A 17450-nucleotide genomic window follows, 5' to 3' on the forward strand; every position below is an offset into this window, starting at 1 on the left:
ATTTGGAATCGGAGAGCATGTATAGACACGGAAATGTGATGCCACATGTTCCCCCAATGCAAGCAGCTGTTTTCACCTCCTGAGTTTATTTTATTGCTCCATTTCAAACTGCCTGTACGTTGAAATATGCAGAACAAAACGTTATTTAAATGCCTTTTACCCAAAGGTGACTTGCATGCATATATGGCTCCAGACTTAAGGCAGTTTGAGCACCGACGAATGCCTTTTATACTTTCAAATGATTCTGTATTATTCAAACCAAATCCCATTTTTATCATCCCACATTATGCCAGGGGAGTCTCCAATGTATTATTTAACATTGGGATGTTGGGGCATTATTAGTATTCAGCGGCTTGCCTCTCTATTCTCCAGGAGTGAGCTGATACCGGTTGGTCTCTAAAGGAACCTGAGCTAAATGTCAGATGTACAGTGTAATCAAGCAGGAAGAGCATTATGCACTCCCTCCTGTTGGAAGTGCTGTATTGATGACACTAAAAGCCTCTTCATGCCCACTTTACCATCAGACTCATAACTGAACCTGAGCTACTTACAAATATTTATGCCGCTCCTTTTCTTGGTTTCTGTTCCATTATTTCTGGCATCATTATTGTTTGTTACAAGTTTGTTTTTTTGCAAGCCAGCAGCAGGGCTTTACAGGGATGGTAATGAGTGCATCTCCAGCAACCTGTGTTTATGCGCATTTTCAATTTGCTCATTTCAAACCTGAGTGGAACATAATCGAATGAATCGTGACGTACGTGAACTTAAATGTCCACGGAAGCTTCAGCTGGAGAGACGAAAACATCCAATCTGTGTGAACCGATGAGACTGTAACCTTCCTCAAGTCTTGCTAATTTCTGTCACATTTCTACATCATTCTCCACTGTTGGTCTGACGTGCGCTCTTTTAGTTGCATCATCTTCTCGCGCCAACTTCTTCTGCAGTGGTTAAATAGAAAGCCGAAACCCTGACATCGCGTCCGGGCCAGCCTCTATTCCACTAGCTTCTGTCGCTCAATGCAATCGCTCATTCAGCATTTCTTTCACTGCTCTTTCTAAAAGAAACTAAGCATGTGGTTTACTGTCTATATTTTAAGACAGGTTTGCATCAACTACACCAGGTGTTACAAGTAATTGAAACCTTAGTGATTATAACAAACTCCTCTTTTCAACTTTCTAGATGTAATCTCTGCAGTTTTCAGTCCTCTTTGTCCTGCTGTTGAGTTCTGACATTCAGCCTGTGAGGGTCCCTAGGGTTTATGGGAAATTATGTTCTTTGAAGGCTGCTAAACCCCATACATTGTGAATGTACGAGATTAGATCAGATTTGGCATTATATTCTCAATTAAAGGTATTTAATTCTCACACAACCAACTTTTTTAACTCTTTATCAAACATTGTGAACTGACAGATATTCAGCTGGTCATATAAATTATGTAATTAAAGATTCCACTGTGTAAAAAAAAAAAAAGTTGATAAATGAAATATGAAAACTAAATACATTTAGAAAAAATAAGGTAACTAAATCTAATAAATATCAATAAAGTCAATATTAGGAACCTCAATCAGGGGCTACAGAAAATAATTCTTTAAAATGTAACTGTGTGTCCAAATTGAATTCAACCAGACAAATGGCAATGGACTTACAGAATCTTGTCTTTTTTTTTTTTTGCATGTGAAATTTACTAACTACAAGTATACAGTAAGGTTTGCCGTGAAATTCAAAGGTAATTTACACCATTCAAATGTAGTGATAATGTCTTTAGACATAGTTGTAATTAGGTGTCAAGTCTTGTTGTAAACAAAGTTCTCTCCACACAGATAAAGAGGGGCAGTGAGAAAACAAACCCATTACTGTTTCTTGCCCAGCACCATAAAAGGTGCATTTAACATCTAAAGTATGTCAATAGATTTGGAAATTGTGTTACATGGTTAAATGTGCAAGACTTTAGCCCTCCTGTTGTCCTCGGGTCAATTTTGACCCATTTTTAAAGTTTATAGATCATAAATTTTCTTTTAACCAAATATAACATGAATGGTTCCAAAAAATGAAATGGTTTCAAAACCGTAATGATATACTGACTACACTTTGACATACAGTAAACCCGTCTGTGATTATCCACTCCACATCTTCTGATCTTAACAATTAGTCAAAGTAATACATAATTTCTGTTTTATTATTTTTTACTCAGAAATTGGGTATAATTTCATATAAATGAGGTTTGTTGACCATGATTTCCAACAAGAAGTGTAAAACTAGTGACAAGTTGGAATGAAGTTGGCTAAGAAGATGAAGGCCTAACGCAGAATTGGGAGATAAGCAGGTGAAACAGACGGAGGACAACACAAGGGTTAATGTGAATTTATCTGCTCTTGTTCGAAACGCAGAAGTGGAAGGGGCACACAACCAACTCGGTTAACCATGCAACCGTCTTGATGCTGCGAAAACTTGCAAGTCGTTAAAAAGGGAATCTTTACCGTCGCTACCAGCCATCCTATATGATGTGAACGTAGCTCACAAGCTGCTAGCTTGGCTGTAGACTCATTAACATTCTGTCAGATGTATGTTTGTTACCAGATGTTTACCGCACACTGACTTTTTAAAGTGTTGCTATAAAAACCAACAATGTTACCGAAAGATCTCACTTGTGAAAACATCACTCGTTGAGCCAATCGTCAGGCATTACCAATCTACTCTTTCTCATTGTGCTCCAAACATAAAAGCAGCAGCTCTGGTCCAACACCATGGAAACCCTCTAATCTAGTCCTGCAGTGGTTTTTAGCAGCATGAGCTGATGGTGAGCGAACCATCAAAGACATTCCCTCTATTATTCCCCACTTTAGAGTTTTGAATTTCAATGCCACACAAGGACTGTGCAAGAACTGCATGATAAGAGCGATACTCGGGCTCAATGACGGAGATGAGATGTGTACAGAATTTACTCTTAGATTAACTCCATTTGCAATTCAAAAGAGACCTTTTCCTGCACATGCACCAGTTGGCCCTGGTTCAAATCCTCAGAATTCACACAGCGGGCAGGCATGCTGGTCTGACACCCAACATGTCAGATATGTTTTCTCTCAAAGAAAGATGATCTCAGTCAGTAAGATGAATCGGGCAAAAAAAAACAAGACGTCCATCTGAAAAGCACATGGGATGACTGTGTAATCTGCTCCGACAACACTGGAGGCTGGCTGCTAAATCTTTAAATTAATAATCTGAATGTAAAGAATCTACATAGTGTTGGTTTCACTTTGGTCAAAATAAACTAATTTAAATGTATAATGCACTGCTCTTTAGCCCTGTAATTTAAATAATTGCCATTAAAATGGCATCAGAGGCGTTTTATACCAAAGTCTTAATCCTGGCTAATTGGTTCATATTCTATCGTGTTTTTCACTGCACTCAAAACTCATAAACGTGCTTTTATACTGCAGTCTAACTGGAATTGGCACCCCTTTCTAATATTGAACCATAAAGGCTGCCTTTTGAGAGAGTGGTACCCGTGAATCACTACAGTTCTACTTTTCTTTTATGTGAAAAGAAATGTGCGCTGTCAAGCCGGTGGCTTGATCTTTCATTTTAATTAGGCTCCAGTTATAGTAGCAACCAAAATATTTAAGTGCTTCTCAATAAAGGAATACAGTTATGATCCATGTTCACAGTACACATCTATGTGGCAATGAATAGGCTACTTTAAAAGCCACACAGTCCATTAAATTAACTTCCATATGAGAGGGATTTTCTAATAATTTGTCTGAACAAAATCGACTCTGAGCACCTATTCATGAAGTCCTTTAATATTTTGTATTAACACTGCCTATTTCATAGTTTTACTAGGTTTCCACTGAATGATAACAATTCCACTCATTCTAATTTGCACCAAAAAATCTGCAGGGCCACTGAAAGTTTACTTTAACACAAGAAAAAATTAATACAGAGCAATTGTCCATTGCCAAAGTTATCAAGAGAGGTCAAAAAACTGTGTGGTGCCACTTAACATTACCACCCCTAAACACTCACTTTTGGTTGAAGGCATGCAGTGGTGGAATCTTTTTCTTATACGTGAAAATTGCAATACTAATACATAAGTCCTGCTTTCAAAATCTTACTTAGTATTATGAACAAAATGTACTTAAATTATCAAAAGTAACTGTACTTATAATGTACAATGGACCCTGTTAGTGTTATGTTATTAAATATTTTCTCAGATCCTTAAGTAAAAGTACTAATACCACACTGTAAAAAATACTCTGTTACAAGTAAAAGTCCTGCATTGAAAAGGTTACCTAAGTAAAAGTATGCAAGAATTATCAGGAAAATGTACTGTTAGTATTATGTACATACTTAATTACACCTATACATAGCCATATTCTACTGCTCCTCATACTATTTATCCTGCACACTTATTCTTGCTACTCTTATGTTACCACACTGCACATTGCTGTACATACTGTACATAGGTATGTCTATATGGTTCATACAGAATATCCATATTTATTCTGTTTTTCTTATTATATATTCTGCTAATACACTGCATACATCTATATGATTCTTCCTACTATTATGTCACTGCTACTACATTGCACATATCTGTACATGTTGTTCATACATTGTTCATATTACATAGCCATATTTATTCTGCTCTTATAACTGCAATATATTTCTTCCCCTGCCTATGCACCACCTGTCTATACTTTGTATATCACATTGCACTTTTCTGCTTTTTTGTACTTCTGGTTAGATGCAAACTGCATTTCGTTGTCATTGTACTTGAACTCTGCACAATGACAATAAAGGTGAATCTTGAATCAAAAAAAAAAGTGAAAGTACTCAATGCAGAAAAATCCTTACATTTTAGAAACTGGAAACGATCCAACAATTAGTCAATCAACTAAGTGTTTAATCATTTCAGCTGTACATGTAGGCTGTTATATTGTTGGGTAGTTTAATTTATTATAAAACATCGTATTTTATAAACTGCATGTGTTTGTGTGCAAAAATCTTAATTTGTAAAGTAACTAGTAACTAAAGCTGTTAGATGAATGTAGTGGAGTAAAATGTGCAATATTTCTCTCTGAAATATAGTGGAGTATAGAAGTAGAAAGTGGCATGAAAAGGAAAGACTCAAGTAAAGTACAAGAACCTCAAATTTGTATTTAAGTACAGTACTTGAGTAAATGTACTTAGTTACATTCCACCACTGTTGAAGAGGATAAAATATGACTATTGTATATACTGTTTGGTGGCTTAATGTATCAAAATGTATCATATTTTATAAGCTGATCATAGGTTTAGAATGCAAAATTGAGTAAAGCGGCACTGTATAAACGAGAGTGCAATATTTCCCTCTGAACTGTAGTGAATACTATCAAATGGAAACACTAAAATAAGTTCAAGTACATCCAAACTGTACTTATGTTCACTCATTGAGTGGATGTTCTCAGTGAGACTCCATCTCCATCACTGCACACATGTAAAGTGTGAGTTTGGCTAATGGGTTATAATTCATGTGATTTATTAAAAGCAATCGTTTATCAGCGGGACTAGAGTTTAGTCTCCCCTTCATTCTTTAGCATTTTTTAATTAGACTCGGTCTCTCCTGATTGCAAGTACCTTGTGACATACAGAAATGCAATCATTAAATCAGCCAAAAGCGTTATTACAATGTGTTTTTCACTCAAAAACACTCAAACGTAAGATTAATTTAGTATTTGAGTGAGTTCTATGACAGGCAGTACATATTGCTGGTTGGCACCATAATATAATGGCTGGTGGCAGGATTGTTTTTATTATTCTAAAATATTTTATATATAAGTGAAACTACCAGTAGATACAGTAAATAAGTCGATAGAAAGATAGATGGATAGATCCTTGCAGCACCCTTGATAGATCATGTGGCATGGTTTCCATGGGAACTGCTAATCATCCCTAAAGTTAAGAAAAGATTAATCTATTTTATCCCACGGCCTACCTCTGGACTAGCTTTCAAGCAGACAGTGTAATTACTTATGTTCTGTGCGCTATTTATGTGCACATTAAACTGCTGTGATACAGAAGCCATCATAAAGGAGTTTAAGTAGCTTTATTGTAAGAAAATAATTGGCAAGAAGAAGGTTCACTGTCGGACAGACCTTTTGTGAAAAAAAAAAAAACATAATTGTGTGAGTAGAGCACGTAGAGAATATACGTACATATTGCAATTATATGTGTTCCGAAAATATATTTTCTCATGCATTTTCTTATAGTCAGTAGCCTAGCAACAGTGTGTGATTCAAAGTTTTTATAAGGTAATTTTTCTTTCTCTGCGTATTTAAGTAAATATAAATTAGTAGGCATGCTACGGTTGCCGTTTCCACATATAATATCACAATGCACCTGAATAGATTGCCATATAACTCTGTGTGTTTCTGTATGTGTGTGCTAATTAAGGCTGTACACTGTCAGGACTGTGTCTTGTATGATCTATTAAGCAGGGGTGGAAATGGCTATCAGCACCACAGTAATGAGCTCGTAATCATTTTTCTGTTTTTTGCCCCTCCATTCCTCCTTCGCTTATCCTTTTTAAATCTCTTTCTCCCATGCTGTGCATGTTTCACCTTGTAATAGTGTGGAAGGTGTAAATGTTGTCTTGCCATCCTTATTAGTGTACCCTCTTTGATTTCAAGGAGCCGTATTATGGCAGCATATTGACTTTAATGAGACATGTTCTGTTCCACAACCTGTGCAGTGGATGTCACCTTGACATCACATCAGAGCCAAGTGGAATTAAGCTTGATTTACAGTAAAGTTCTGCGTTAAATAAATGCTGTAGGTACGAAGGTACGTGTAGATACGGACCCTACGGCGTAGCCTGACATGTACTTCCCACAGAACTGTCACTTCACGTCACCGCGACTCAGGCCGCAAGAACTGTGTTGGGTCCGCTTGGTAGCGTCTCATTTCCTCTTACTCAATACTGACTGCTCCTTCTCCCAGAACAACAGGAAGTCGAGGTGAGGGTTAACTTTTCCTGCTTCACTGCAACCGTGAACTTTTGTAGACATTACTCGGAGTAGCTGTATGTGAGAATGCAAATGTCTGAATTACTTGGCTGGACATTAAAAAAAACTTTGCCCTGCCAGCTCCCTACTACAAAGTCCATGTAATGTCCTATTGAGCCCATGTGTGAAAAGAGCAGGTCATTGTCCGGAGAATTCACAGCAAGCGAGTGGGTGTGTTGATGGTGTTTCTATCATGCGGCTGGTGCAAACACCCAAGGTTAAAGAAGAAGGGTGATTTTCCCGAAGGCAGCAACGAAAAAGTATAACTGGAGAGATGACTTCTGTCAGTAAAGAGCCGAAATCGTCAGAGAAATTCAAGGACGGCAAGAGACTCGGTTGCTAATAACCAAATTACGAACCGGCTACATGAACATGTTGTAATCCACGTAATGTCCTGCCTCCTGCACGCTCTACGCAGGCGCCACCCCACACCTAACCTAGACTAGTAAGTAAGAATGCAGAGACAATCTCCTGTTGTGTGAAACGTGAAAGTTAGGACCTGATTCTCCTGACATTGTCCAGAGTTTACATGAGAAAACGGCTTGTGAGATCTACTGGAGAAGACAATGCTACTATAACTTACTCCATTTTGGACTCTCCGGCTCTCCGTTGCGCACAGGCTGTCGCTGTCAATGCGGCTTTTGGTCAATTTCAGTGTCAAAGTTCACAAAATTTTAATTTGATGCAAAAAAAATGTTTTATTTACTTTGCCTCCCTAAGCAAATGTACTGGTTGTGGGAATTCTAAAACTAATTACTTAGTTGATTTCGTCCTTTTAAAAGCTGGTGTGACTGGGCCTTTAGAAAGATTGAGTTGAAGGTGGCGGTCCATCATCTATTTTGAGATACTGGTGAGGCAGGCCAGCATCCACTTTGAGACAGTGGGGTCATCCAGCGGAAACATAGAGTTAGGTAGCAACAGTATCAAAACCCACATGAGCAGATAATAGTACAAAGATAAGGTACTGTTACTAAGGACCCTTAAGAAGAGAAGGGTCCTTGCATTGATCCTTGAGGTACCCCTTGTTGTTAGCCGTGGGGCAATAACAGCTATAGAACCTGTAACTTTGGTGGTAGTTATTTTATTACATGCAGAGCTGATCATAGCATCAACAATTATAAAGACACTACAGAAGCTTTCAACAGCCTCAAACAGTCAACAATCATTTATAAAAGCACACACAGCAAGTTGAAAGATACTGCACTATATAACTGACCCAGTACATAAAAAATACTGCACTTACTACTGCAATTACAGCACAAAAATATTACTATATGACATCTACTGTAGTCAATGTGGCAATTCAGTCATTAAACATCATAAAATAAACACCTGTGTTCATGCAGAAGGATTTATGCAACTCAGCCTGAGTGAAGGAAAATTAATAAATACCTGAGTAAAGCAACACTGATGGAATAAGAAAGAGAGGAAAATAAATACAGAAAGATGCCTTTAAAGGGCCACACACAGATTCAAGTCACAAAATAAGAAAGAAAGAAGGGTACCCGCTGTATATTTAAGAAAAAGAACCAATCAGTACCCACAGTGATTAAACTGCAGTGAACAGATCTACATTTTCTGCCAACTTTAAACCTTGGTTAGGCACTTGCGGTAAATGAGCTGTGAGCATGACAGAACTACTGTAGCAGGGCTCCTTCCTATCTGAATCCCAGGGCAGCATACCCATAGATGTCAGGATTGGGTGGCACCAGCTGTGAATAAATCCATTACTGAGTTTGTGTGTATTGTCCCTCCTAAGTTGCAATCAACAAGCTATTTTCAAACTAATGATTTACTAAATCGGGTAAGACCATTGAAACGTTAGGAATGTCTCAAGTCCGGGTCTATTAGGCAATTTTTGTAATTTCTACGTTCATCACGTGATGCACACTGACCCAAAAAGCATAATTCCCATGCACAGTACAAAGTCCCATGACGCTGGTATTATTTTCAACTTGTGAAGGGGCCATTGCCATCCCAACCCAACTCAATACTAACCCTAACCCAGTTACAAGGTGTTAATATGTAATAACTAAATAAATAAAATAACTAATCTTTACGTAAGAACTATTTTTTTTGGTGCAACCCCATTTAAATTAGTGAGACGCAAATATCCACTTACATAGTAAACCCTTAGCTCATAACAAGGCTAATTTTAGTTAAACCATCGGTTTGGTGCTACTGACTCCAGGTCCGCGTTAATCTCTATTAATTGAAAAACGAATGCATGATCAAAACCTCTACTCTAAGACAGGTATACTCAGATAAGTGAAAAAATATAAACTGTATGTATCATTAAATAATAAACAGCAAATAACATGCTAGTGGGATACACATTCATAGATTCCCACCAAAGCTACATCTTTTTTAAACAAATCTTAACATATATTTTAAATTTTCTTTAGCTTTTTGCATATTTTTCTGTCTGCTTTAATAAAACTGCAGAAATGGCAAATATTAAGAACACTGTAATGGCAACAGGCGGTAGAAAAGACACAGATCGCTAGCAAGTACCCAGATATTGTCATTTAACATTTTTTTCCACAATACAATCAATACAGAAAATGCTGTAAAGATGTAAAAACTGTGTCAACGCATGGAACATTTTTTTTCTTACAATTGTTTTGCAGCATTCTCCCCATAACATCAATATGATGACAAAAAGAGCTTTTCTCAGATGTTGGTGGTCCGTGGCCTAGCATGCTATTGATTTAACACTGACATTCATGGCCATGAAACTCAAATCTGTGACATACCTCTGACTAGATCCCTTGCTAACACGGATCCAGCTCCAGTATATGGCACAAACAAGGTAATAGCTTGCACATAGTGCCTGTGAAGAGCCTGTGACATGTTTGGAGGAACAACACAAACAGAAGAAAATACACATTGTTCACAACTGCAAAGTCAGACTTCAGAGGACGAACTGCCGAACAGAGAATAGTACAGCTCCGGGTAGCATAGTATCATATGGAATTGAGTACTTTCCGTGGTCTGTATTTTCAGCCTTGGATTAGCAGGGCTCAGACACTGTTAGGGTTGTAACAGAGCATGTTCAGTTGCAGGTTCTCATCCCAGTGTCTGATGATGATGAAGAGCTGGTTGGCAGCAGACTTGACGGAGGCTAAGTCTCGGCCCTCTGGGATTTCCTGCGCGCTCAACCACATGCTGGCTTTGGCGGCTACCAGTTCCCACTCTATGAAATGACTGGCAGAGCTGTGCTCCAGCCAGGCGAGAGCCACCGCTGTGGCCCACACCATGCTCTCTGGATCCAGCATCCTCTTTAGCACACCGCTGGGCGATGCTGTTTCCAAGCCGCCTGACCCAAAGCCCCGTCCGCTGTCCGCCTGGGAGTGTTGGGAGAGCCGAGGCTCAGCACTGGCGGAAGGACTGCCTAATGAGGCAGGACCAGCATCCGTCCAGGAACTCCTGGACAGATGAAAAGGGCTGTTGATGCCTGTAGCGTGCTGATATGTTTCTGGTTCACACGGTGATTTGCGTCCGTCATCGGCACTCTCAGCACGGCGGCTGCTGGCGTGAGACAGGTGGCCAAGGCTGCTGCGGTGGCTGGTGAAGGGGGATGTCCACTTTAGCTTGTCCATGGGCACACTAATGGCATCACACAGTGCTGTGTCCAGGGGAAATGCACCACTAGCCAATTGCAACAACACCTGTGCAGAAGGAAATAGTTTACAGCGTAACATAAAGTAAAGCTTATGTTATTTAATTTATTTCCAACCTTTAATCAGCAGTGTGGTGGTACTTGTAAAGGAGGGAGGGTGCATTCAAGCCCCTAAAATTTCTCTTCCGTTAGCAATTTGTGTTTTTTTATGCACTAGTGCAGTGCCCCTTCAAAAAGTGCCTGGAATGGGCCGACTGCTTGGCACCATTGTACCCTGAAATAACTTACAGAAGGGCCCCGAAAGAACTTGATATCCAACTCAACTGTATACTACTCACTTACTTTGTACTTCTACTTCAGAGGAAAACATTGTATTACTACATTTACCTGAAATGTTACTGGTTATGTTGCAGATTCAGATTTTACTCACAAAATATCACAATTAAAATGTGGAGTAATCACAGACATGTGCCCATAGAAATCAAATGGAAAATCTATGGAGAATTGAAAGAGACAATCACGCACGCACACGCACACGCACACGCACGCACACGCGCGCGCACACACACACACACACACACACACACACACACACACACACACACACACACACACACACACACACACACACACACACACACAAAAAGGTTTCTCGATTTATAGTTAGATGACAAACACAAAATAAGACGTGCGGTTGGACCTTATCAACTTATTTGAGTGCTTGCTGTTCTGAACTGCACTGCATCTTGTAGCAACAAGTCTTTTATGGTTGATTACTTCCTGCTCAAATCAGCAGCTGAGCGTGAGGTGCCTCGCAATAGGATACCTCAATGGTCGTTGTTAAAGGAAGGGAAAATCATTTTTGGGAGGCAGCCATTCTGATCATTTTTGACAGATGTCTTTCCTTTGAATTTGAAAAGTGATGAATAATACATATGAACAAGGTGATATGCACTGCATAATTAGAGCCTCCTTCAAGGTCTTGGTTGTGTCAGGTAGGAGCAGAGTGTGGTCTTACTATATACAGTATTAAAGTAAGCCTGGACTTTAGGCCCCTAAGCAAATTACAGAGGATTGTTCTATCACTTGCAATTTATTTTACTAGGCAGAAAAAGACCATGCTCAGGAAAACAGGATTTCTTTTTTGCTTTTACACCAATTTTGAAAAAACCTGCCAAATTGTCGCACGGTTTTCAGTTCACTTGGCTAAGATTATACGACTCCTTCCTTAGTCAATTATAGATCAAATTAATAGTGAAAATATATATATATAAAAATCAGAATGCATATACCTGATTAAATCACTTGTATCCACCACTGACCTCTTTTTATCATCTCCATATTCTGTTTTTGTTTTTCGAGACAGGGCAAATTTGCAAAGAAAGGGGGTGATATGAAAAGATAGGTTCTAGATTGGATTTGAATCAGATTCAGCATGATTACATGTTGAACATTTTAGCCCTCTGGACTAATTAAAACAGCTTAGATCTGCTACTGCTTATTGTTCCATGCATTCTAACTGTCACAGACTGCGACACATTTGTCTCTTCCGACAAATCTACAGTCGGTTTAAATCAGCGTCCTTAGAAAGATATGCATGTTGACAAGAGCATTCACGTGTTATAGATCTGCTGCTCACCAGAGGAATGTAGTCTTTGTTCTCGTTGTCACTCTCTCCAATTGAATCACCGGACTTGCTGTGAGATCGACACATGAATCCTTTGGCAGCCCGAGTCAGGAGACGAGTCCTGCTGAGGGCCAACCTTACAGAGGAGAGAGAGAGAAGCACACACCACCATTAGATTGACTCTATTGCTTGTACATGGATAGGGGAAGCAATTGTTTCTTTTCAATATTCTGTAAATTTTCAATAGGAACCAAAAAAATGAACGATTTTGGTCCAGACTAGAATATCTTGAAAAAAATCCCTTTTTCTGGGATTTGGGGTTATTTTGTGTCTCTGGTGCTTCCCACATGCATACAAACTTGGGAAAAAAAACCATCCATGCTGTTTTGAGTGAGATACGGTTTCTGAATGTCTTCAGTCTCCGGGTGAGCTGGTCAAAATCGGCAGGGCCGTCTACGTCATTGGTCGAAACATTTGGTGTGTGCTAACCACTAGCTAATACCACATCAGCTAGCTGTTTCTCCAACTTCGGTCAGTACAAGGCAGGATTAGCCAGGAGACTTCTTCTAAATGAGGGCACACTTCCAACTTTGCGTGGAAGTAGTTCTATGCAATTTATTTTGTAGATTAGGGTGAACTCGTGTGTGTTGTAGAAGTGTTTTGCTATTGAGAACGAGGTGGCTAACCGCTAGCAGCGCTAGCTTCTAGCTAGTAGTCCTTACCTAGCTACTGTGCATGTGCGACACATGCAACAAACAACAAAGATGGGATAGAAGTGAGATGCCTCACTCTGTAGCTAAAACGGAGAGCTCAACACACAGGGTGAAAAGAGGAGCTGCAGCAATGTGCACTACAACAAAAATATGGTGTTTTTTGAAAATTAAACCATGTAAACCTATTCTGGTACAACCTAAAATACAATTATGAACCTGAAAATGAGCATAATATGGGCACTTTAATGTTTGATGGATTACCATGACATCTTTGTACATGCTTTCATGGTCTCCAGAGGATGAATCCTAATGACTTTGGTGATCCCCTGACTTTTCCTCTAGCGCCACCATGAGGTTTTGTGTGAAATGTCTGTCTGAAGTGTCTGATGGATTGCCATAAAATTTGGTTTAGGCATTCATGTTCCCCTCAGAATTAATTGTAATCCACTTATGACATTCCCATCAGCCTCAGCTGAACATGGTACCTGCTAAACATCACAATGTTAACATGCTCAAAGGGGCCAGTATAGTCTATCAGATGTGATTGTCAGATGGTCGAATAGCTACATTTCAGAGAGAAATGTTGTACTTTTCACTCCACTACATTAATCTGACAGCTTTAGTTACTTTACAAATCAAGCTTTTTGCAGAAAATCACATGTAGTTTATAAAATACAATGTTTTATTATAAATTAAACTACCAAGCAATATAACAAGTCCAGCTGAAATGACTAGGCGATAAAACACTTAGTTGATTGACAGATTTGTTTTTAACGTTTCCAGTTTCTAAAATGTGAGAATTTTTCTGCATTTAGTATTGTTACTTTTAATACTTTTAGTACATTTTCCTGATGATACCTACATACTTTTACTTAAGTATAATTTTCAATGCAAGACTTCTACTTGTGTGGTGTTAGTACTTTTACTAAAGTCAAGGTTCTGTATGCTTCTTCCACTGCTGCAGTATTGTCCTGATTCATTAACCTCAAGACAGCATGCTCTAAAAGTCAGAATCAGCTGATGGATAAAGATAAGTATGTTAAAAAAGAGAGCAGTTAAATATGTATATGGCTGAAGTCCCCGTGTCTGTGCATGCAGTGGTACCACAGCTACTGCACATTTATGTAGCCAGCCAGTCTCCAATCACCCACCTGGCAGAAAAAAGGCTCTCCACCGATTTCTGTGATTGGTCAGAGGTCACGGACGGACTCCTTTGGGAGACTTGGAGACAGAGAGGCAGAGTTAGACAAGGGGAGGAGAGAGAGAAAGCAGTAGTGGCATTTTCTGTCTCTTGTCTGTTTAGTTCTCAACATGAGTCTCACATAATAAAGAAATAAAACACCCACGGAGATGCAACGGTGACAGCGGAGGACACATATTCCAGCTGTCTCTCCACACACTTCTTCTTGTGCGAGTGTGTTTGTGCCTTCAGTGTGTGCTCATGGTTTTGTTTGTCCAGACAGTGTTTGTCGATACAAGCCACGGAATCACTTACAAGGAGAGGGACTAAAATGTCAATAATCTCATGTTTCACATATTGAACAACGCCACAGTGCTGCCCAGAAAAAGACAAGAGACTGGCAGACAGTTTATGTCAAAGGTCTTTGTGGAGGAAAATGGATGAGATGCAGCAAAATTCACTGACCGGTTGATGTGTTGCACGTACCCTCTGTGAAGTTACATTTCTCCCAGCCGGCGGAGGAGGGGGTGCTGCAGGGAGAGACGCCATCCTCTCCATCTTAGACAATGATCAAAAAGAAGGGAAATTAACTCTCAGCTGCCCTTTATTTAGTTTAATTTCTTTTACAAAATCATTCCTTTTTTTTTCTCAAAACCTAACCAGGTGTTTTAAAAAAAGACAGCATTACCAGGCAACACTGAAGCAGCTCATTTGCATCGGTGCCCACTGTGCACCTCTTTCCTTTTAACCGGCAGTGCCAAGCAGATGCTCGAGCAGTGTGCTAGTCTTAGCTCCTGCTGTTGCTATGCCACCATTGAAAGCCAGTTTAACATTTTGTGCCCTTTTGCTGAAGTTTAAATAAGTATTTTTGATGTAAAGCGGCACTCAGCTTTCCCGAGCGCACAATACCTCCCAATTACTGGTGCTGACGATTCAAGACTGCAACCTTTCCAATTCAAATAAAGACAGATTTGAATAAATATAAATATGAGAAACGTCAATCTTGAAAGACCTCATACCACCTTCTTCCTAAATATATCCATCTAATGTATATTAACTATTTTATTTGCAATAAAAGATGCCTTCTATGAATGAATGCATGAATTGTGAGCTTTGAGTCCGTCCTGCGACCCTTTGCTGCGTGTCATCCTCTCTCTTCCCCCCTTTCCTGTCTATCCACTATCACTATCTAATGAAGTAAAAAGCCCCAAAAAACATTCTCTTTAAAAAAAAGAAATTGTGAGCTACGCAGCCTACTGTTGGGCAGCAGGACATCTTCAGCTTCCTCAGACATGCCTCCAGACTGAGAGCGACCCAGTCCGATGGAGTAGCCTCTGTTCTTCCTGCTCCCTGAACGAGACCTGGAATGTGAGCCCCTCTTCAGACCTTCACCTGAAAACAAAATCATTTGTTATTTTATTTTTTTAAGTAGTACTTGTGTTGCACAATTTGAAAGTGAGTCCAGATTGATATCATTTTGGATCTAGGCCTTCTTTAGACTGAACCACAATCACAGTTTAGTCTCAGTATGTGGACACAGATCTGAGTGTTGAAAAGCCAATAGCTATAAGTAAGAATGCCAAATCAGTAATAATGTTGGGATAGAAACAGGTTGCAACATTGAAAGTTAAAGGAATAGTTCGATATTTTGGATAATGCGCTTATTTTGCTTTTCTTGGCTGGGAGCAGTGAGTTTTCAGCAGTGAATTGAAGTCTCCGCTGTTTGCCTGGCAACCTCAAAGTGACGACAACCCTTGAGGACTATCTGCTCCTCCTTTCTGCAGGCTAAATCCAGACAGCTAGCTAGACTATCGGTCCAATCTGAACAACTTTTGAACGTACACATGTTCCACGCTTAGTGGTGCCCATGACGATTGTGATTGGTGTAAAGAATTGCCAATAAACCAGAGCACATTTTTCTCCCATCCCGGAATGCTGTGTGGAGTAGCCAGACCCTCCTCCACAGCTGCGCAGCGTGTGGAGGAAGGTCTGGCAAAGCGAGACTACAGAATGCCCAAAGGCAACACTTTCAAAACTTCAAAGTATTTCATTTGAAGAAAAAAATTTTTTTTTAAATGATATAAAACACAGAAAAGCAGCATCTTTTGTAATCTGTAATGATTCATCGATTATTAAAATTGTTGCCAATTAATTTTCTTAATGGTTCTTAATGGTAGCTTTAAGCATGTTAGTTACAATACGATAAGATAGAACATTCCTGAAGTAATAAATGTAAAGTGCATACAGAGTAATGCTAATGTTGGACCTAATAGAATAACAATAAAATATGTTTGGTAAAGTAAACTAAAATGGAAAATTAATATTGCACGATAATATAAAAATAAAAGTAATATTGCAATATAAGTGAGCTTTAAAGGGCCTGGTAAGTGCATTATTTGTTACCATTGTACAGAGCCAGGCTAGCTGTGTACCCCTGTTCCTAGTCTTTATGCTAAGCTAAGCTAATGTAACTTTCTGCTCTCTGTAGCTTCAGATTTAACAAACAGATTTCTAACTTTTGGCAAGCGAATAAGCACATTTCCCAAAATGTCCTTTAATGAGAGAATACTTTATTATTCATTTATACTACTATACTACTTTATAACTTCTAAACTACAAACGAAAGTAGTTCAACTGAAAGAAGTTGTTGGGTTTTGTTTGAGGTGAACGTTCTGTTTAAACGTGGAGAAGACAGAACAGTGGGTGGTATAAAGACTTCATCACATTAAATCCGTATGACTTACTGCTGTTTATGTATTCAATACACGTCTGCAAATATTCATTAGTGTCCAGGTCAATGGGAACCAGCGCTGTGTGTTTGCTCAGTATGTTGCAGGCCTTGCTGGTGTGAATAGCGTATACCTGGTACTTTCTGCCAGAGCCTGCCAATTATAATAAGCATACAGTGATTACGTAGCATATCATAGGATAACATAACATTATTCTAAACATACAGTAACTCATACATGAATCATACATTAAATGCAGCTTAAAGGAATAGTTTGACATTTTTTTCTAAATGCGCTTATTTGCTTTATTGTCAAGATTTAGATGAGGAGACACCACTCTCATATCGGTCCGTTAAATATAAAGCTACAGCCAGGAGATGGTTGGCTTATCTCAGGAGGAAACAAGCTAGCCTTGCTCGGTCCAAAGCAGTGTTGCCAACGACTTTTTCACTAGATTTAGCGACTTTTCAGACCCCCTTAGCGACTTTTTTTCAACGACTCTCTGTAAAAAACAGTTGCCAATATTATCGGGCGAG

The 17450-nt window shown here is 39.2% G+C and overlaps 1 protein-coding gene across 1 annotated transcript in view; it reads right to left on the bottom strand.

The window, feature by feature from the left end:
• Window positions 1-9142: 9142 nt before the first annotated feature.
• vwa5b1 (von Willebrand factor A domain containing 5B1) overlaps window positions 9143-17450 on the bottom strand; it is a 30142-nt gene continuing 21834 nt past the window's right edge. The window contains exons 17-22 of the mRNA XM_028582021.1: window positions 16930-17067; window positions 15443-15577; window positions 14651-14743; window positions 14157-14226; window positions 12305-12428; window positions 9143-10714 (exon numbers count right to left, since the gene is read on the bottom strand). Of these exons, the coding sequence (XP_028437822.1) occupies window positions 10067-10714; window positions 12305-12428; window positions 14157-14226; window positions 14651-14743; window positions 15443-15577; window positions 16930-17067 (1208 nt within the window). The 3' untranslated portion in view covers window positions 9143-10066. The remainder of the gene's footprint in view (window positions 10715-12304; window positions 12429-14156; window positions 14227-14650; window positions 14744-15442; window positions 15578-16929; window positions 17068-17450) is intronic.

Source organism: Perca flavescens, chromosome 7, assembly GCF_004354835.1.
Source record: "Perca flavescens isolate YP-PL-M2 chromosome 7, PFLA_1.0, whole genome shotgun sequence".
Lineage (NCBI taxonomy): Eukaryota > Metazoa > Chordata > Actinopteri > Perciformes > Percidae > Perca > Perca flavescens.